This window comes from Triplophysa dalaica, chromosome 15, assembly GCF_015846415.1.
Source record: "Triplophysa dalaica isolate WHDGS20190420 chromosome 15, ASM1584641v1, whole genome shotgun sequence".
NCBI classification, from domain to species: domain Eukaryota; kingdom Metazoa; phylum Chordata; class Actinopteri; order Cypriniformes; family Nemacheilidae; genus Triplophysa; species Triplophysa dalaica.
The window spans coordinates 22,861,524-22,880,253 of NC_079556.1; the positions used below are offsets into that span (position 1 = coordinate 22,861,524).

Consider the following 18,730-nt stretch of genomic DNA (forward strand, 5'->3'; position numbering starts at 1 on the left):
ACGTACATTACGCTCTAAGGGGTCCTGTCAGTTGGTAATACCTAGAATTTCAAAATCTAGTGCAGGTGGTAGATCCTTTTCTTATCTAGCGCCTAAACTTTGGAATATTCTTCCCTGCACGGTCCGGGAGGCAGACACATAAAATAGTCAAGTTGACTTCATCTACAGAAAAAGACATTAGCACTCTGTGTTCATATCTAATGTAGAACATCATTAAGAAACAAACTGCACAGTAAAATCAGCAAACCACAGATTGGTCAATGACTATGTAGTTTACTGCTGGTTGTCTCATAACTGAAGCAATACATTCAGGGGATGAATTCAAATCATCAGCATCAATCACATGAAGCTTCACTTCACTTATGATCAGATCGGATAAATCACTGCATTATGGTGACGGAAGTGAAGTTTGTAGTTAATAGACCATTTAATGTCCTTCTGCCCTTTTCTTAAAGCCATTTCAGATCCCAAACTAGACACAAATATGGTTTGTATTTGATTGAGCAAATTTTATTATATAAACTGTAATGTGACCACAATAAAAAAATTCAACAATAATACAGGGACATTAGCTAATGAACGTGGGTTAAAAAGTTGAAATAACATATTTTTGTTATGACCAGATATCTTCTTTTGTAAATCCTTTTGTTTTTCTACAAAAAGTCAGGCCCAAACATCACTGATGTTTTTCTGTCTAGTCTCGCGAGGTTTTGATCCTCAAGCATCTCCAATGATTCTCTGTTTGAGCTGAAGAAGCAGATGTTTGGGTAAAACATCCCACAGGTGCTCCGTCTGTTTTCTGTACTGGACAGCTGCATCTAAACACAGCCTGAACACACACACAGCACTATAAACACACACACAGACACACAATCATGTTGCTTTAGGAAACACCTGACCCGGCCTCACCTGAGAAGTGATTTGGGCAGCACGCTGAATACCAACAGATCATTGCTATGAGCCTGTAAACATGAAAACATTCATGAATTTAAAGGAGAACCAGACTCATGTTTACTGTTACTGTAGGTCTGAAAATGGTAAAACCACAGATGAAAATCAATTTCTAACAAAAGGAAAATCTAGTTGCTAGTTGATGAAATTATTCACTTTCACGTTTTTTTATTTCTGAGAGTTAAACCTCACCGCTAGGTCACTTGAGAGAAGATTATTGGCACAACCTCCAAACACAAATACTTCACCGTCATGACCCAAACACGCTGTGTGCCACAATCTGCAGAAAACGCACACACGTAAAGCTCTTTGCCAATGAGACATGTGGCACATCACATCAGTGTCAGAACACAGACGCACCTGGGACGTCCTGCCTGCTCAGGATTGAATGGTTTCCACTCATTTTTACTGACGCAGTAGATCCAAGCGTCACCTGGAAAAACAAACAGTCCATGAAGCACCGGCATGCTCACTTTGGCAGACAAAAGTTGCCTTACATGCATCACTCACTCAGCGTTTCTCTGTTGGTGGTGAAGCCCCCGAAGAGAAAGAGATGATCAGGTGACACTGAGGTCAGAGAGTGCCACGAACGACCCGTCGGACCGCGTTGAGGAAAACATCTAAAGTCAAAAGTCAATTATACATATTGATTTCACAGAACTTTAATGACCTTCCAACAGCTGTAAACACAGTCAACTCACATTTCACTCCATGTCCACGTGTCCAGGTTGATGTAGTGCAAATCATTGAGACGATGGTCCTGCAAAATAGAGACACTTTTTAACACAGAATCACATTGGCACCACAGAGAAGACGAATCTTCACCATCCAAACCAAACAATCTCTCACCATATAACGACCTCCAAAGACATAACCTCTGTTATCCAGCGTGGCACAGGCGTGAGCAGCGCGCGGGGACGGAGCATTTCCCTGACCACACACAGACAACAGTCAACAGCGTCGTATCACAGCTGTTGCAGATGCATGAATCAGTTTAAATGTTTCACCTTTGTGATGGGTTGGCTCCACGTCAATGTCTCGAGATCAAGGATGTGAATGTGATTGTTCCAACCTCTGCCCACATGATTTCCCTGAGACACATTCGTCATCTGCTGAACATTCATTCAAATAGACTTTCATATCGATTGAAACACACAGTGACTCACCATTTCATCAAGCTCAAAGGTTCCTCTGTGACCGGGCGGTGCGGCGTAGCCATAGCCCCCGAAATACACCAGCCTGTGTGAACACATGACACGAGCTCCAGGAAAATCAAACAAGCCAACGTCCTCGTTCATTAACGGTGTACACACACACGTCTGCAGCGTGGGAATGTTTTCATAGGAAATGCCTAATCATGCTGGACAACATTGGGATTGTAGTTTCTGATTTTAATCTTTACAAAAAGATCATCTGAGAATAGAGTGAATCTTTACACAGACAGAGGTGAGGTTGTCTCGTAGACGTCTATCCAAATGATCTACTCACAGACTTTCTGCTAGATTCATAAACACCTACTTGTTTTTGTAAACCCAACAGCCCAGTTTGTCTTTACTCGTAGGTGCCAGGCCCTTTAAGTCGCTCATCTTTTCCCAGCGGAGTGTTTGGCTTCTCAGTGGAAGACGATACACCTACAGGACACCAAAGAGCAGAAGCAGGAAGAAGTCATGTGTTTGAAGTGAAGAACGGACAATAAATGAAGTGACATGTGGACAGGTAGGGTATACTCAGAACGCACGTGCACACACATGCGCGCGCAGAGGGAGTAACACCTGGAGCAGTGGATGACAGAACAGAGGAAGTTTGTACTTAGGTACACGTAGTGTTACATTACTGAAAGTGTACTCAGTGGCTCTAGGGCACCTCAATTGTGGGTAATAACAATGCTGTTCATTCACTTCCTGCCTGTACTGACACCCTAACCCTAACATTCAGGTTACAGGTCTAACTCTCCAACTTAATATCAAACTGTATCGAGTAACCTACCTAACTCTAATCTACATGTGAGATGAGTAAACATTCGAACCAAATTTGTGTTTCCTGTGGTATGGTGACCTCCAAACAGATAAAGAACGCCATCAACACACGTGCCACAGCTGCCTGACATGGAGTCCGGTCCATCACCCTCTGAACGCTTCATTTTCCTGCATGTCAATCTTTTATGAGTGAACATAATAAACTGCACAAACTCTTTTCCCAATCCCCAAGAGCCAATTTACCATCCTTCCGTCTCCATGTTGTATATCCAGATTTCATTCTTTGGCAAGTACCAGTCAGCAGCTTCAGCATTCTAATAGAATGACAGTGAGAACGTGTGAAACATGTCTTCAGATTTCACCGCAGGTGGTTGTTATAGGAGAGGGACTGACCTTATAACCCCCCCACACATACATACAGGTGCCATCAGTGACTGCGACGTGACCGCTGCGCTCCGCTGGACGCTTCCTGGACAAAATCATCTCCTCTTCATCACCATCATCATCATCATCCAGCCAGTGAACGTCTCTAACCTCATCTTCCCATTCCAAAGCCCTCTCATCATCATCGTCATGATCATCATCATCCATGTTCTGCACATTGTCTTCTTCCTCCATTATTTGTTACTACACACGTTTCCAACGTTAACTGTTGTGTTTACGTTGACGCGCACAGAGAGAACGCGAGAGACGGGGGGTGTGTGTAACTCTGTAAGTGAGAGTGCTTTATCAATATCTACGTGTTAGTTATATATGATTGTCACATTAATAAACATTGGTAATTATCAGTTAGTGTGTCGGATCTTTTGTAATCAATCATGCGCGTGATCGTGTTGTTCCTTTGACTGATGCACGCGCGCTGTAATGTCAACAGAATACTCACGCGAGTGAACACTACTAACGCTGACAACGTTCCGTCTGTTAAATAATCGAGTCATGAAACTAGTTCACTCATTTCACCTAAAGCCATTTTAATGTATAAAGCCCTGACTGGAAATGCCCGCTGGTAATATTACGTCGCCATATTTGTGAGGTCAGTGAACTGCGCATGTGCGGTGAACAGGAGCGCGCGGAGCGAACGTCGTCATGCTAGTGTTTCGCCACAGATCAGAGGTGAAACATCGTTAAATAGGATTTATGTGAACTGATCATTTAATTGAATCGACGTGTTACTTTTATTCATTATATCTTTTTCAGTTATGGAAGAGTTGGCTGGTTAACATTAAAGTTTAAGCAAGAGAACAGCGGAGCGCGAGCGCTCCCATCTCCAGGTTCGTTCAATTTGTTATTAATGTGTTTTTTATGAAACTTGAATCATTAATGACAAGAAGTTAATGTGCTAACCAGTGTCAGTCAGGATGAAGCTGCAGTGTGATGTGGAGGTTATTAATCGGATGTTGCCGACATTCGGAATGAAAAATAAAGGCAAATCGAGTCGAGCGGTTTTATCCATCGGGAAACATGTGGACAGTTTGTGTTTACTGATCTGCACATCTAAAGACAGAAGCGGATCCAAGTACAAGGCAAGACTTTCTCATCTCCTGTACAGACATTATCATGTAATGCTTCAGTGTGGTCTTTAATAACTCAAGATCATATTCAGTAGTAAGAGTACACATTCATGTTTTGTGTCCAGCTGAAGGAGAATATTGAGAAGTTCTTCACGTGGTTTGTTGAAGAGGGCAAAGCGACAGTTCGACTCAAGGAACCGGCTGTTGACATCTGCTTGAGTAAAGTAAGAATGATGTTCAGTCTAATAGAGCTTCACATGTTTCACATTTCTGTTGTCATTTTATTTCCCTCAATCATCTGATGTCCATCCTCTTTTCTTACATTTATTCCCTCAATCTGCAGTAATCTGACTTGATTCACAGATGCCAGGAGAAATATTCTGTGCAGTTGTTTTGTTTTTCTGCACACATTCTTCATGAATTGAGATGTCGTTCTGTTTTTGCTGTACTGCTGTTTTTCGAGTCTTTGGAATGATTTCTGGTGTTCTTCTTCTGCAGGCCGATATCAATGGCTTGAAAAACTTTCTCTCTGCTGCACGACTGGCGCACAGGGGAAGCGACACGGACACCCTTGCTCTTTCCACCCTCGCGCCAGCCCGGGCCAGAGACGTGGAGAAGCCAAAGAAGAAGCTAACCATCTTGTCAAAAAAGGACTACCCGCTCACGTCTAACTTTCCTTATTCCCTGGAGCAGCTGCAGGTGTCCTACTGCAAGCTATCCAGGGTGGACATGCGCATGCTCTCGCTCAAAGCGCTCCGCAGGTTAGATCTCAGCAACAATCACATCAAGACGCTGCCGTCCACCATCGGGGACCTGACCTTCCTCGCTGAATTAATTCTTCACAACAATCATCTGGAGAGTTTAAGTGATGCTTTGTGTAATTCCACTCTGCAGGCGTCTCTTCAGCATCTGGACCTGAGTCAGAACCGGCTGAAGGTTCTGCCCGCTCGCTTCTGCCAGCTGCGCGAACTCGTAAACCTCAAACTAGACGATAACAAACTGCTGCAACTTCCTTTTCATATCGGGCGGCTCACGAAGATGCGATACCTGTCTGCTGCTCATAACCAGCTCACCGTGCTCCCAGGAGACTTCAGAAAGCTGAGTCTTGAAAACGTGGATCTGTTTGGGAACCCCTTTACTCAAGCTAATGCTCTGGAACACACCATCCATCTGACGTTTCCGCTGACGCTGCAGGAACTGACGCTGCGCGCTGTGGTGGACCGCAGGTGAGGGCTGAGGAAGCTGCTCTTGGAGTCCTTTGAGGCTCAGTTATAGCACCTAATGCTGTTTCACATATACTTCATGTGTGGTGTGTATACACGATCAGTGCGGCAGCGGCATGCACCGATGTGCTTTCACATATGCTGCTGACTTCTGTGACCCACAAATTCAACGATTTTACATTTACATATAGCAGACGCTTTTATCCACAGCGACTCGCAGAGAGTTCAGGGAGCAATAAGTGATATGTCACGCAGGATCAATAATACAGTAGGTGCTGATTTAGAATTACTGGTTTCAACAAAAGCTCAAGTACTACCTGTTGAGAGAGTTAGGGTTCATGTTTTTCTTTGTCTCATTTGTCTGTATTCGCAGAAGAGATGAGTTCGAAGTAGTTTTTGAATATTGTGAGAGATGTGATTGACCGAGTGTTCTGAGCATCAGGAAGGAGTTGTGAATGAGAATGAGCGGGAAAGAGATTTACTGCACTTATGAGAAGTCAATACAAGACACCGCTGGTTTGCTGAAAGCAGGGATGTTGATGGGCTGTGGGAGGGTGAAAGTATGCCGGTGCAGATCCAGTGTGAGTCCTGTAGGCAAACATTGATACCAGCTTCAACCTGAGGAGGGGGTCACATGAGAACTCTCTCCCCTACACACATTATAACAGACTTATGTATTTCACATGAGAATATACTTTTAGATATCAGTTTAGGTGCTTTTGCAAGTCCTTTTAAGTGTTTAGCGTTTTCTTGCTTGTCTTATTTATAGTGAAATATAGATTTTGAGCATAATATGTGCACTATCACTTTAAATCAGTCTGTGATGTACAGCAAAAATAGACTTGACGATGCATAAACGATCGCTACACTGAATGTGAACACTCCGTGAATGATCTAATCTGTTGACATGGGCATGTAAAAAATCAGGCAGTGCCAACAGAGTATATGTGGAACAGGCACTAACGTCATATAATGTTTTCACAAATGTTTACGTGTTTTTGTTGGTTGCAGAATACCATATGCACCTCACATCATTCCCTTCCACTTGTGTGGTGAGTTGGAGTTCTGGAAAGCATGCGACTGCGGCCGAGCGTGCTTGAGCTCCTACATCCAGACAGCCGTCAGCATGAATCTGCATCTGGTGTCTCACACGGTTGTGTTAGTGGACAACATGGGCGGCACAGAAGCTCCAGTGCAGAGACATTTCTGCTCGCTCGTGTGTTACTGTGAGTTCATGGACAGCTGTGTGCAGCGTGGACTGAGATGATGACCACAGCGTCCTCCTGTCGGGATGTTGTGTGAGATGTTGCCACAGAAATCTGGTCTTGAGCAACAGCTTGTTTTTTTTCCAGTGTCTGTTTTATTTGCTTTTTTAATGGATCTTTAGGAGATTGTGGTTATTCCTCCATCACAATAAATATTGTAAAACAAATAAAAGTTATTCAAGCTAAATGAATCTTAAAGTTTATTAAAAAGTTTTTAAGTTAGGATAATATGTATTCATTAATTGAGACACAATTTTTCTAATATGTAATAACATTACATAAATCAATTTAAAGTTTTTATGTTGGTTAAACAATGACATTTAGTGGATGAACTAATAAGAATGTTTAATTAATGATTATTGATCAACACATTTAGGGTATAGGAACTACAGCAATAACACAATCACACTCCCTAAACATTACAGGGAAACTCCACCCAAAAATGAAAATTCTGTCATTATTCACTCACAAGACAGATGGGGGGGGGGTAATTCATGACAGAATTTTAATTTTTGGGAGGAGTATCCCTTAAACGCATTTACCCTCATCATTCCAAATCAAAACACAGAGAGTTCTGGAAACACAGAGCAGCTGAAGTCTGGTAGTCACAAATAATTATTTCCCTTCTGTCTGATTCGGTTTCTTTCACAATTGCAGGATATAATTTTGAATTATTGTCAATATCTGCTGGTTCCTTTGCTTGCACCTGGATTTCCTTATTTAAGATGAAATTCATGTCATTCCCAGGATTCAGTGTAGAATGTGGCTCTTTGGTCTCTGGTTTTTGTGACAGCGGTTTGGTTAAACCAGAAGAACGCTGAGGCTCTTCTTCAAGTGCTGGGAAGACGTTCGGCTGTTTGCTCGTCATTGAATTCTGGTATATTTTGTCAACGTTACGTGACACCAGTGCCTCGTGGGCTGTAGCCCCAAATGATGTTTCCATATGAGTGCAGATGTTGCAGACAGACGTCATCTACAGAAAAAAATATGTGTCTAAATCAAATTGAATAAATGACTGAATACTTGTCCACCTGCTGTAGCCTGTGTCATGATTAGTAAAATAGGCTAATGACTGACCTCATGTGAATCGATGTTCATGTCAGAAAGATTTTCTTCTTCATCTGGGATTATTTCTGCAACACATGTGTGAGGGAAATGATCTGTCTCGGTTCTGCTCTCGGTTGGATTCATGATGATTCTGATGATCGTATCATACGTGTGTGGGTTTATTTCATCAACATCACAACTGTTTGATAAACACAGCGATTCTACTGCAACAGTTTTCTGCCCAAATCCGTCACTTGTGGATTGTGTTAAAATTTCACTCTTTAATGCTGTCTGTTCGGTTTTGTGTGGTTTCTCTTTCTGCATCAGTTCTGCTTTATCCTCAGAGTCTCTCTCCTCTTCATCTTCATCATCATCACATATCATTTGAGGTGATTCAGTGTTCTTCACTGGTAAAACAGGGAGAATTATTGTCAGCTGCTTTGTTGTTTTGTTGAATTTAGCTTCTCCTTTACCTTCATCCACAGGATAAGAGAGCGAAAGCTCCAGTTTATATGAGCCTCTTTGGGTCTCCAGGACGAGTCGTCGCTCCGTCACATGGACATCAACATCACGTGCTGAAGTGAGCAGCGGTAAATCGATGATGACCATGATGTCTTTGGGTCTCGTGCTGGACGTGGAATCTCGAGAGTGTCTGTAATTTTGTAAATCAACAACTGATCTGTATTTCAAGGTGTAATTTGGTTTTCTGGACTGTTTGGACGAAGAAGATGCTGTTTGATCAGGACGAGGAGCCACAGCGGAGCACACATCTGGATATGGAAACGTCAGTTTTTCCTCACACTTGCTCTGCTGGTGTTTCATAAACTCAGATGTGGGCTTCCGGATCACCGCTGGATGTGGAACACCTTTGTACTTGCTCTTCAGCAGCTTTATTGTGCTGCTATCCAGTTTAATTTGGAAAGAGTCTTCAATCCCTCCGATGGCTGTGCTGTCGATGAGTTTCATAAATCTCGCGTTTTTCTCCGCCATGTGAAGCGCATCTGGATGAAAAACCGCGTCATAAATCACGCACGCGTTTCCTTTGGCGTCTCTATCGGGTCTGCCGGGTGTCAGGCTGTGGGGTAAAGTCCAGTTGTGACCCGCATTACCGTCTCTGTCTCGAGCTGCTTCACATGAAGGCTTATCGATCAGCGGATCGCAACACACATTAATAAAACATTTCCCGCCAGCGCTGCTCGACTTCAATACGTGATGCGCTTGAGGGTGAATGAACTGCACGTGCATGCCTCGATCTGCCTCGAGCTGTGTGATGTCTTCTTCATATTGTCTCTTGTTGTCCGGGTTCGAGATCTCTGCGGCGTATTCACTCAACAACTGACGGAACGTTTCGTCTTTAAGAGCTTCGCTCATTCGATTGACTTCATCGCGTGTCAAATTCAGCGCTTCCATTGTTCTTTACTACTTTTTGGCCACACTATATTAATTTATTGCGAGTTAAATGACTAAAAAAACGTCAACTAATGGAGTGCAGCGCTCTGCGTCTGTAACCATAGAAACCGGCTATAACAACAGAGACAGACGTCACCTCGCCCTCCTCTGACGTCACGAGTCAATCCCTTGATAACAATTTGACGTTACTGATTATAACAATAATTATAAAAACAAAACAAATGAGTTTATGAATAAAGAACGAACGGCTCTAGAACACTAGCAAATGGTGATTCATCTTATAAGTGCTAAAAATTATATTTTAATAAACATGTTCATGTTTTTTTCTTCACCTGTGACAAAACCAATATGAAGCAGTTTATCTGAAGCAGAAACAAGAAATTACCTAATTGGTTTTGCATTATAATGCTTAATGTTGAATGTGAGATGAGCAGTGTTGAGTGAACTCAAGTGTTATTTAAAAGTAATCCCTTACCTTACAATATTACTGTCTCAAAATTGTAATACGTTACATGACTCCTGTATTACTTTTGAGTTACTTTCACCAAAATAACTACAGAAGTAGAACTTAACATGCTAAAAAACTTTTTTTTGTATTTTCAAAATACAAAATACATTTCTCCAATCAACCTCTTTATTAGACTGCTGATTTTATTAATTAACTAGACTTTACAAAATGTGTAGCGCCCACCAGAGAGAAGAAGCTGAAGACCGTACTGACGCGAGAATGAGATTCGCAGTTTGCATGTACAAACAGTGTTTCCAAGAACTTATTGACCTTGAACTTGTTTTGAGCAATTTTAAACATGATGAAACGCCAAGACTATGGACGTGTAAACAAAAACACACACGGATTTTAGCTGTTCAATGAAAATATCTAGTGATGTGTTTAAGGGGTCGAGTTCAGTCACTATAACATAGTTTTTGTAGTCTGCCAACAGAAACACAAAAATGATTTAGTATAAAAAATTATAGAACTTAAGAAGTTATTTATTGTTATTTGGGTGAATTGTTTTAATATAATACTATATACGACAGCTCAGAGAGTAGAGATATGAAGCAGACCTGAAGCGCTTAGCTTGTCAGATACTACGTGATCGCGTCGCTGATATGCAAATTAGCATGGCGACATTTAGCGACTTTTCGGGCAGGCTTTAGCTACTTTCCATTAAAAAGAGTTGGCAACACTAGACTGAAATCATGTCAGTCAGAGGGAGATGAATGACACCACACGCGTCTATTCACGAACAGGATCCTAGAATTTACTTGCGGGGTTTTTGAGTTGTTAATGTCTCGCGGGCGAAAAGTTTGTTGTAACGCAAGCGTTACTCCACATTTACCGAGTAAAATATTACAGAAAATTGATAGTAATGCCTTACACTACTGCGTTACAGAAAAACGTTATAAGTTACTGCATTACTTTTGTAACGCATTACTCCAAAAACTGTTCCTTAGTGTTCTTATTAATACTATGTTCTTACATTCATATTATTACATGAAGGGAGGTTTAAATTACAACATCAGACGTAAAACACATCAGTGAATCACTTTGCCACTAAAGTGCGAAAAGTGACTTTTATTTTGAAAGATGCGAGTTGTTTACGGAACGGAACGCGTTGAAGAGGAAGTTGCGTCGGAAAGGATGATTTCGCGGGAGCAGACGAAGATGGATGAACGCAAGTTGAAGCAGAAAGTTAACGCGGGGTTTAAAATGCGCGGATTAATCCTGCGACCGTATGTCACATTATAATCCTACATTACTGTTCTTGACTAAGAAACAATGATATTCTCGTGAATTTTAAACTTACATTGACAAACCCTTAATAAACACTCATGAATGGAATTTTGTGTTTTGTTTGGTCAGTGAGTCGAGTCGCTATCTGCTGCAAGTTCTGGAGTCTGTCAGTGAAGCAGATCTCGATGAAGTTCTCGAGCGAATCTTAGATGCCGTTGAAAAACAACCACGTAAGTTACGTCTATGACCGTGAGGATGCTGTGTGTGATGCTGATGATTATTATGACGTCTTCCCTGTACTGTGTGTTGTTAGTGTCGTCCAGCATGATCGAGGTGTCTGTGGTAGAAACCGCCGTGCAGGACTGCAGTCAGTCATGTGATGAGACCATGTGAGGGTTTCTCTACAGCATATGATCTCGCGCACTGCTCACGTCGTTTACTGTCAGTGACATTCATGTTCTGTTTATCGCAGAGAAAATGTTTTCAACATTATTGGAGCTTTTGATGTGCCTCGATTCTTCTACAGCACAGAGAGAAAGAAATTTGTTCCGTAAGAATCATTTTCTCCTATCTTGCCACTGCCAGTTTATGAAATGTTTAAAGCAGATCAAGTGCATGTGTAACGGAGGCCAGCGAGAGAGAGATGTGCGGACCTCAAGAGGCGCGAGGCTGCGGTCTCCCATCCGGTTCGAGGCCCGTGCAGAGCGGATCGAGTAGGACTGGTTACACATGACAATTGAAATGTTTATTCAGATAATTCCGTTTAACCGATTAGTTTATCTTATAGCACCACAAATATGACCTCTGGTCTTTATTTTTACAGTATTAGCATGACAACCCATCCGACCCCCAAACTCTGTGGTCAATCCAGAGATAAAGCTGAGCTCTTCAGAGAGCGATACACCATTTTACAGCAGGCAAGAGTCTTTGCTTTTGTTTATGTACGCCATCATGTCACTGCTGTGCTTCACTGACTCTGAATTTTATTAATTGATGTTTGGTATTTATTACATATCTTTTAAAAAGAATTATATAATAAATAAATGACGAGAGGAGTGTATGCGGCCCAAATCATCTCATCATTATTGTATGTAATTCTAAATAGCTTTCCTGTAGCTCAGTGGTAAGAGCATTGTGTTAACAATGCAAGGTTGTGTGTTCGAACCCAGGGAATTGCATATACGTATATAAATATGTATATAAATGTATAGGATAAAGCAATGTAAGTCGCTTTGGATAAAAGCATCTGCCAAATGCATAAATGTAAATGTAATTACTCTACGTCTTTATGTTGTTCTGTATTACAGCGGACGCACAGACATGAACTTTTCACCCCTCCTGTGATTGGTTCAGCTCCAGATGAAGGAAGAAATAAATTCCAGGTTAAAATAAACATTACTTCCAAGCTTGTTTTATTGTGCATATTCTGTATTTTGTGTGTACTTTGTCTGGTGTATATGTTGTATATTATAGTCTTAGTATATTTATGTACGCTGATGTTCACCTACCATTACACTTCTGATACTCTGATGAATGGATGTAATTGTAATAAGGTTCATATTGGACTTACAGCTGAAGACCGTGGAGGCACTTTTGGGCAGCACAGCTAAACTCGGTGAGGTGATTGTTCTGGGAATGATCACACAGCTGAAAGAGGTATTCACACACCTGTTCATAACTGAACATCAGCATCATAATGAAAATAAAAGATCGTCCCAGACTAAAATGCGTGTTTGAGCTACAGACCGCTTGCAAAGACAGATCTTAAAACATATCAGTGATATTGTTTTGTCTCAAGGTGCTGCACACCAGTTAATGTTTTGTTTCAAGTCATATTTCTGAAAGGTCATTTTTAAAGGCCTGCTTCTGGCTTAAACTGCCTCTATGACAACGGAATGTTCTATTAGTTTATTCTAAAATACACAATATTACATTCACCAGCTACAGTGAGAGCACACAAAACCCATAGAGACCTGCGTGTCAGGAACTGATGGATTTATCAGAGCACTTTACCAAGTTGGGTTTATATTGGTCAAATCACTTTCAGGGCAAGTTTTATCTGGAGGATCCCAGTGGTACCGTGCAGCTGAACATCTCAAAGGCAATATCCTTCCCATGTGTGTCATGAAACATTTTTAACTGTCTTCAATCCTGTCGCAGTATGGTATCTGTTTGTTCCTTAATGCTGGTCATACCAGTTTCACAGTGGTCTGTACACAGAGTCTTGTTTTGTCCTGGCAGAGGGTAAGTCTACAAGAAACGGTTGTTTGTTCTTTCCTTGGATTGTGAAAAAGTCTAACGTCATTTTTTTCACATTTGCAGGATGGTACGAGGATTCTGTGTTTCACGTTAATGCTTTTGGGTTCCCACCCACAGAACCCTCTTCTATCACCAGGTTAGGGTTTACTAGATGACCATCATTTAACCAGCTTCATTCTACGTTTCGTTAGCTTTTGGTTTTCTATGTCCAGGGCATATTATGGCAATATAAACTTCTTTGGTGGTCCGTCAACTACTGCGGTCAAGACGTCGGCCAAACTGAAGCAGCTGGAAGAGGAGAATGAAGACGCCATGTTTGTTGTTGTGTCAGACGTGTGGTTGGACAGTGTGGAGGTCGTGGAGAAGATTCACAACATGTTTGCAGGTGAGAACAAAACGATGTCTAATGTTGGAACAGTTTTACATTTATTCATTTAACGCACACTTTTATCCAGAAAGAGTTAGATTTAGAAAATGTTCTCTATTATAACTGATGACCTATTATTATTGGTAAGGGGGGGTGCTCTTGAGCAGGGCACCAACGCTGTATTTACTCCACGGGGGGTTGGGGTGTGTGTATGTTCAATACTGCGGTGTGTGTGCATCTGGGTGGGTGAATGCACGGCACTTATTCCAATTAAAGGAGTTTAATAACTAGTGGTGGGCCGTTAACGCCGTTAACGCAGTGAGACTATTATCGCGCGTTAAAAAAATTGTCGCCGTTAATCTATTCTCAAAGTTGGGTTGGGAGCTGGGTCTATACTACGCAAGCTATGATGACTTTCACCTTCATATTTTAGCGCGGATGTATACCAGCTTAACTGCACTGTACGGGGCGAGAACGAGATTTTTCAACTCGCGTGATTCGCGTCATTCGCGGAAGCAGAAGCCGCCTCATCATCTCATAACCAGGGCTTAATTCGCGCGATTCGCGCAGCAAGTAGGTCTATTGGCTCTTTGCATTAACATATAAATCACTCGCGCTTGACACGCCATTCGCGTTTGGTCTGAACACAACATAACGTTACTGTGAAATTACCGCATCAAACGTGACGTGCTAACATGGATGCAGCTATGAAGCCGCCGGGTTTGCTTCAGGGAATATTAATTTTTAAGAAGCTTCCCAATAGGAACATCGACAAGACTAACGTTGTTTGCACCTTGTGCAATGCGGAATTGGTTTAAAAAAACACTTTCTCTCAACAGGTAGTGGTCTAGCTTTAGTTGAAACCAGTAACTTTGTATTGAGATCTAATGTATTATGGCTCCTGTATGACATATCGCTTGTTGCTCCCTCACTCTTTGTAAGTCGCTTTGGATAAAAGCGTCTGCTAAATGACTAAATGTAAATGTACTGTAGGAGCTCTTCCAGTCTCAAGTACCACCTAAACGGAAATCATCCCTTAGCTAATGCGGAAGTAAACACAAGTTCATCTTATTGAACATAATTTAATTTTCATCACCAATTATCATAGTAGAACAGCTTTCTCAAGCAGTTTGTGATGCATTTTGGAAACAGGAGATGAGCCCCTGGTCTAATGCGCCACCTGGCTTGAGAAACCCGTTCTCAAAGACTTACTTTTAGTCATTATTTGGGTACGGGACATATTCTGAATGCCTTCGGCAGAATTCAAATGAGCCATTTTAATCTAGATTAATCTAGATTAATTTTGGAATTAATCTAGATTAATCTAGATTAAAAAAATTAATCTATGCCCACCACTATTAATAAGTGAACATTGGTTTTTCCTCACTTCATTTAGAGTTTCAGTCGATGGATTCATTGATTGCAGTGAAATAACACTGTTAGTAAAGACACATTTCACACGGCTGTAATTATGTAGAGAACAGAACTCCACACAACAGCTTTGTGGGCTAAAAATGTGTTTGTCATTCACCTAACAGACATGCAGGAAATATATAAATCCACTTGATAAATGAAAAAGAAATCTGAATGATCAGAGTGGAAGTTGATTTCTGGATAAGTCTTTTTTGCTTTTGCAGGGTATTCTGCTATGCCACCCACATGCTTCATCTTTTGTGGGAATTTCTCTTCTGCACCATATGGTAAAAACCAAATAAAAGCGCTCAAAGGTTTGTTCCATTTAAGAACTTTTGTTCCTGCATTCGTTTATTCTAAAGTTACAAGAGTTAAAGAAAAACGAAATGTTGTTTTTAGAATCTTTTAAAGCTCTAGCTGACCTCATTTGTGAGTATCCCAGCATTCACAAAAGGTAAGACTCTTAAGTCTTTCATAACCCTTTAAGTGTTTGTCATTTGTAATTCTGAATGCAGTGAAGTGTTTTTTCTTTCTCACATGAAGGTTGTGTTATGGACTCATTTGACCCGCTTTGAATGTGTTCTTGCAGCAGTCGTTTTGTGTTTGTTCCTGGCCCACAAGACCCAGGACCTGGTGCTGTATTACCCAGGTATTTTACTTTCCACTGGTTACTGTATGTCAGTTTTGATCAAACACTGAAACTCTTTACTTCACTGAATGAAGATGATTGTGTTTATGATCACAGACCTCCTCTGGCTGAGCACATCACAGAAGAATTCACACAGCGAGTTCCCTTCTCTGTCTTCACCACCAACCCCTGCAGGTCTCTGGATGGACTCTTCATTTGTATGTATGTGTGTGTGTTTGCATGATCTGATTTGAGTTTCTTTCACCCTCATCGACAGGATTCAGTACTGCAGTCAAGAGATTGTAGTGATTCGAGAAGATCTAGTCAACAAGATGTGCAGGAACTGTGTACGAGTCCCCAGCACAACCCTGGACATTCCAAGCCATGTGAGTTAGATGTTTGTTTCCCAATCTTTCTTTCTGGGTTGTTATCCTGAACATTAAAGTTCATACCATCCAAACATCTGAGGCTACTAGTGAAAATATAATGTTCAGTTTCACTTCTGTAGTACTTTTTCAGAATGAAGCATTTTTACCAAACAGCAGAGCTTAAATTCATTCCCCGCCAGCCTTTAAAAAAATAAGTTGCCAGCCTACGCCAGCGTTTTTTAACATTTTCACCCAACTTTAATGGCACACAGTACATTTTCTGTACGGAATATATGGACAAACAATATGTCAAATGAAAGAACAATCTCAGCTTTTAAACAAAAGAAACCGTATTCTTCTATCTTCATTTGTTCGTTTTTTATCACTCCGTAGATGTGGGAAGGTTTCTTCAAAAATGCATCACTTTGATTAAGAGATAATTAACATTTTTGTCGAAGATTCCGCCCAGATTCCACTTAGAACAATCTTTAAAAAACATATACGTTTTAGGTTTTGGGATTCTGTACTTCTTCCCAAAGGTGTGGGGAAGCGTATTTTTTTTAAATGAAGAGATAACTTGTCAATGGCGGTGAAAGAGTTATAGTAAAGAAGCTTTACAAAACACATCTGAGTGGAAAAAAACTTATCTGAGAAATGTGTTTCTTGATTTATCAGCTGTCACCCAATGAGAATTGTTTTCTTTAGATGTTAACAGACCAATTTTTCAAATAATAAAAAAGAGGCAGATATTTGCCAGTTACTGTATTCCAGATGACTTTCAAATGAGACGGCAGTAAAGTTGACTTTGCATTTGTTCAACAGTTTGTGAAGACCATCTTGTCACAGGGCCACCTGACTCCTCTCCCTTTGTATGTCTGCCCGGTGCACTGGGCGTATGACCACACCTTAAGAGTCTATCCTGTGCCTGATGTCATCATCTTCGCTGACAAATATGACCCATTCAACATCTCCAACACGGACTGTCTGTGCATCAACCCGGTACACTAATGTCTTTGAACTTGAAATAGATTTACGTGGCTGGTCATTCAGTATGTGATACACATGATGAAATCTGTTGCTCTCTTTTTCAGGGCTCTTTCCCAAGAAGTGGCTTTAGCTTTAAGGTGTATTATCCTTCCAACAGAACTGTTGAGGACAGGTATGACTTAATGAACACAATCAAAGACTCCCTGAATGTTTACTGATTTAGGGGCGATTTCCCGGACAGGGATTACTTAAAATCAGGACTAGGCCGTAGTGAAACTAGGATATTTAACTCGTTTTTAAAACATACTTTATAAAAAATATTAACGTGTGCATCTTGAGACAAAACAATCGCACTGATCTATTTTAAGATGTGTCAGTGTAAGTTGTTTTTGATCAAGACACCTCTCAAGCCCTGTCTCGGTCAGCGCTCCTTTAAGGCCTTGGGCTATAATTTCACTTCTGGTTTATTTCTCTTCTTTACAGCAAACTGCAAGGGCTTTAAGGCTGAGGGACACTGGAAAAGAACCCTGATGTCATGTTTTCATTGTTGTATTTGTATCAACTAAAAGTGTTTAGTCCTTTTTAAGTAAAATAAAAACAGAAAAAATGTTTGGGTGGCTTTTTTTACAGCCTAGTTTTCTCAACACAGACATTTTTGGCTGTCTAGCAATCCAATTCTTTCTTTCACTGTTAAACATGTAAACCTGCAAAAGCAATCAATGTGGGGGCAGCCATGGCCTAATGGTTAGAGACATGTTGCCGGTTGGAGCCTCGATACCAGCAGATATTGTAGGTGTGGGAAGTGAATGATCAGCTCTCTCCTCCAACTTCAATACCACGGCTGAGGTGAGACCCTTGAGCAAGGCTCTGATCAGTGTGTATGTGTGCTCTGGGATGGGTTAAATGCAGAGCACAAATTCAGAGTATGGGACCTGATGCTTGGCCTCATATCACTTGACCTTCACACTGGGGTTCTGATTCAAAACATGTGTGTAAATTGATTTTCAGTTTTGTCCTGCTCAGTTCAGCGGCAAACACTTTGAACCGGTCAACCATGAGTCAATAAGCTAATTAATTATTTGGGGGGAAATGAGTCTTATTTGTGGGCATGTTCCCCTTACTGTATGTTGTGGTTATGCCCCTTGCATGAAGAAGAAAAGAACTCATCATTTCAGCATGTGACTCCATTTCTTGGGTATAATTGCATCAGGTTTGTGCATTTTTATTTACAGAAATCCAATAAAGTTTGTTGTGTGAAAAATTTTGTCTTTTTTTTGTCTCATCCATATATAACACACTTTTAAATCCCTTTTTAAAAGAGAATACTTGTGCACAGACTATAAACTATCAACAAGGTCTTCAAGAATTGGTTTCTTACCAATATACTGAACCATCTGTTTATATTTCACTGAGTGTTTTTATGTCCGATCCATAACGCTGGAATTACCCTATTGATGATGAGCTTTAATTTTTCTGACCACAATCTCAACACCAGCTAACACAAATAAGGCTGATTGTGGGCAAATTAAGCAAGACTTAAAATTTAAGTGAAGTATAGCGCTCTTATCACATCCATTAACACACATTTAT

General features: G+C 41.0%; 4 protein-coding genes across 6 annotated transcripts; 2 read left to right on the top strand and 2 right to left on the bottom strand.

Moving 5' to 3' along the window:
- Window positions 1-483: 483 nt before the first annotated feature.
- On the bottom strand, window positions 484-3,949 carry klhdc2 (kelch domain containing 2). Its single transcript, XM_056767390.1, has 14 exons — window positions 3,811-3,949; window positions 3,321-3,636; window positions 3,171-3,241; window positions 2,978-3,095; window positions 2,470-2,582; window positions 2,118-2,190; window positions 1,959-2,042; window positions 1,801-1,881; window positions 1,653-1,711; window positions 1,462-1,571; window positions 1,312-1,384; window positions 1,144-1,231; window positions 910-962; window positions 484-829 (listed from the first exon to the last, which is right to left on the bottom strand). Exons 2-14 carry the CDS (start codon window positions 3,543-3,545, stop codon window positions 718-720), a joined length of 1,260 nt encoding a protein of 419 aa, XP_056623368.1. The 5' UTR covers window positions 3,546-3,636; window positions 3,811-3,949; the 3' UTR covers window positions 484-717.
- lrr1 (leucine rich repeat protein 1) lies at window positions 3,947-7,113 on the top strand. 2 transcript variants are annotated; one of them, XM_056767391.1, is made up of 6 exons: window positions 3,947-4,040; window positions 4,125-4,198; window positions 4,275-4,450; window positions 4,564-4,662; window positions 4,937-5,664; window positions 6,673-7,113. In XM_056767391.1, the coding sequence occupies exons 3-6, from the start codon at window positions 4,286-4,288 to the stop codon at window positions 6,926-6,928; spliced, it is 1,248 nt and encodes a 415-aa protein (XP_056623369.1). In that variant the 5' UTR covers window positions 3,947-4,040; window positions 4,125-4,198; window positions 4,275-4,285; the 3' UTR covers window positions 6,929-7,113. The 2 variants fall into 2 exon arrangements, with proteins under 2 accessions (XP_056623369.1, XP_056623370.1); XM_056767392.1 differs by having other exon boundaries at window positions 4,028-4,198.
- A 142-nt stretch (window positions 7,114-7,255) lies between these two features.
- dnaaf2 (dynein axonemal assembly factor 2) lies at window positions 7,256-9,531 on the bottom strand. 2 transcript variants are annotated; one of them, XM_056767386.1, is made up of 3 exons: window positions 8,447-9,531; window positions 8,004-8,380; window positions 7,256-7,899 (listed from the first exon to the last, which is right to left on the bottom strand). In XM_056767386.1, the coding sequence occupies exons 1-3, from the start codon at window positions 9,381-9,383 to the stop codon at window positions 7,474-7,476; spliced, it is 1,740 nt and encodes a 579-aa protein (XP_056623364.1). In that variant the 5' UTR covers window positions 9,384-9,531; the 3' UTR covers window positions 7,256-7,473. The 2 variants fall into 2 exon arrangements, with proteins under 2 accessions (XP_056623364.1, XP_056623363.1); XM_056767385.1 differs by having other exon boundaries at window positions 8,004-9,531.
- Window positions 9,532-10,827: 1,296 nt separating this feature from the next.
- On the top strand, window positions 10,828-17,749 carry pole2 (polymerase (DNA directed), epsilon 2). Its single transcript, XM_056767388.1, has 19 exons — window positions 10,828-11,117; window positions 11,248-11,348; window positions 11,432-11,507; window positions 11,591-11,668; window positions 11,942-12,035; window positions 12,426-12,500; window positions 12,691-12,774; window positions 13,166-13,222; window positions 13,314-13,362; window positions 13,441-13,513; window positions 13,590-13,762; window positions 15,382-15,471; window positions 15,557-15,611; window positions 15,747-15,806; window positions 15,903-15,980; window positions 16,063-16,171; window positions 16,976-17,152; window positions 17,245-17,312; window positions 17,624-17,749. The coding sequence occupies exons 1-19, from the start codon at window positions 10,972-10,974 to the stop codon at window positions 17,640-17,642; spliced, it is 1,662 nt and encodes a 553-aa protein (XP_056623366.1). The 5' UTR covers window positions 10,828-10,971; the 3' UTR covers window positions 17,643-17,749.
- Window positions 17,750-18,730: the final 981 nt, after the last annotated feature.

Excerpts from the sequence above, each read along its gene's own strand:
- pole2 (XM_056767388.1), top strand. The coding sequence starts at position 10,972 with ATGCGAGTTGTTTACGGAACGGAACGCGTTGAAGAGGAAGTTGCGTCG. Across the intron at positions 11,118-11,247 it reads CGCGGATTAATCCTGCGACC|TGAGTCGAGTCGCTATCTGC; the intron begins GTATGTCACATT and ends TTGTTTGGTCAG. Across the intron at positions 17,153-17,244 it reads ACTGTCTGTGCATCAACCCG|GGCTCTTTCCCAAGAAGTGG; the intron begins GTACACTAATGT and ends TCTCTTTTTCAG.
- klhdc2 (XM_056767390.1), bottom strand. The coding sequence starts at position 3,545 with ATGGAGGAAGAAGACAATGTGCAGAACATGGATGATGATGATCATGAC. Across the intron at positions 2,043-2,117 it reads CCTTTGAGCTTGATGAAATG|GGAAATCATGTGGGCAGAGG; the intron begins GTGAGTCACTGT and ends AATGTGTCTCAG. Across the intron at positions 1,712-1,800 it reads TCTTTGGAGGTCGTTATATG|GACCATCGTCTCAATGATTT; the intron begins GTGAGAGATTGT and ends TCTATTTTGCAG.
- dnaaf2 (XM_056767385.1), bottom strand. The coding sequence starts at position 9,383 with ATGGAAGCGCTGAATTTGACACGCGATGAAGTCAATCGAATGAGCGAA. Across the intron at positions 7,900-8,003 it reads TGAACATCGATTCACATGAG|ATGACGTCTGTCTGCAACAT; the intron begins GTCAGTCATTAG and ends TTTTTTCTGTAG.
- lrr1 (XM_056767391.1), top strand. The coding sequence starts at position 4,286 with ATGAAGCTGCAGTGTGATGTGGAGGTTATTAATCGGATGTTGCCGACA. Across the intron at positions 4,451-4,563 it reads GAAGCGGATCCAAGTACAAG|CTGAAGGAGAATATTGAGAA; the intron begins GCAAGACTTTCT and ends TTTTGTGTCCAG. Across the intron at positions 4,663-4,936 it reads TTGACATCTGCTTGAGTAAA|GCCGATATCAATGGCTTGAA; the intron begins GTAAGAATGATG and ends CTTCTTCTGCAG.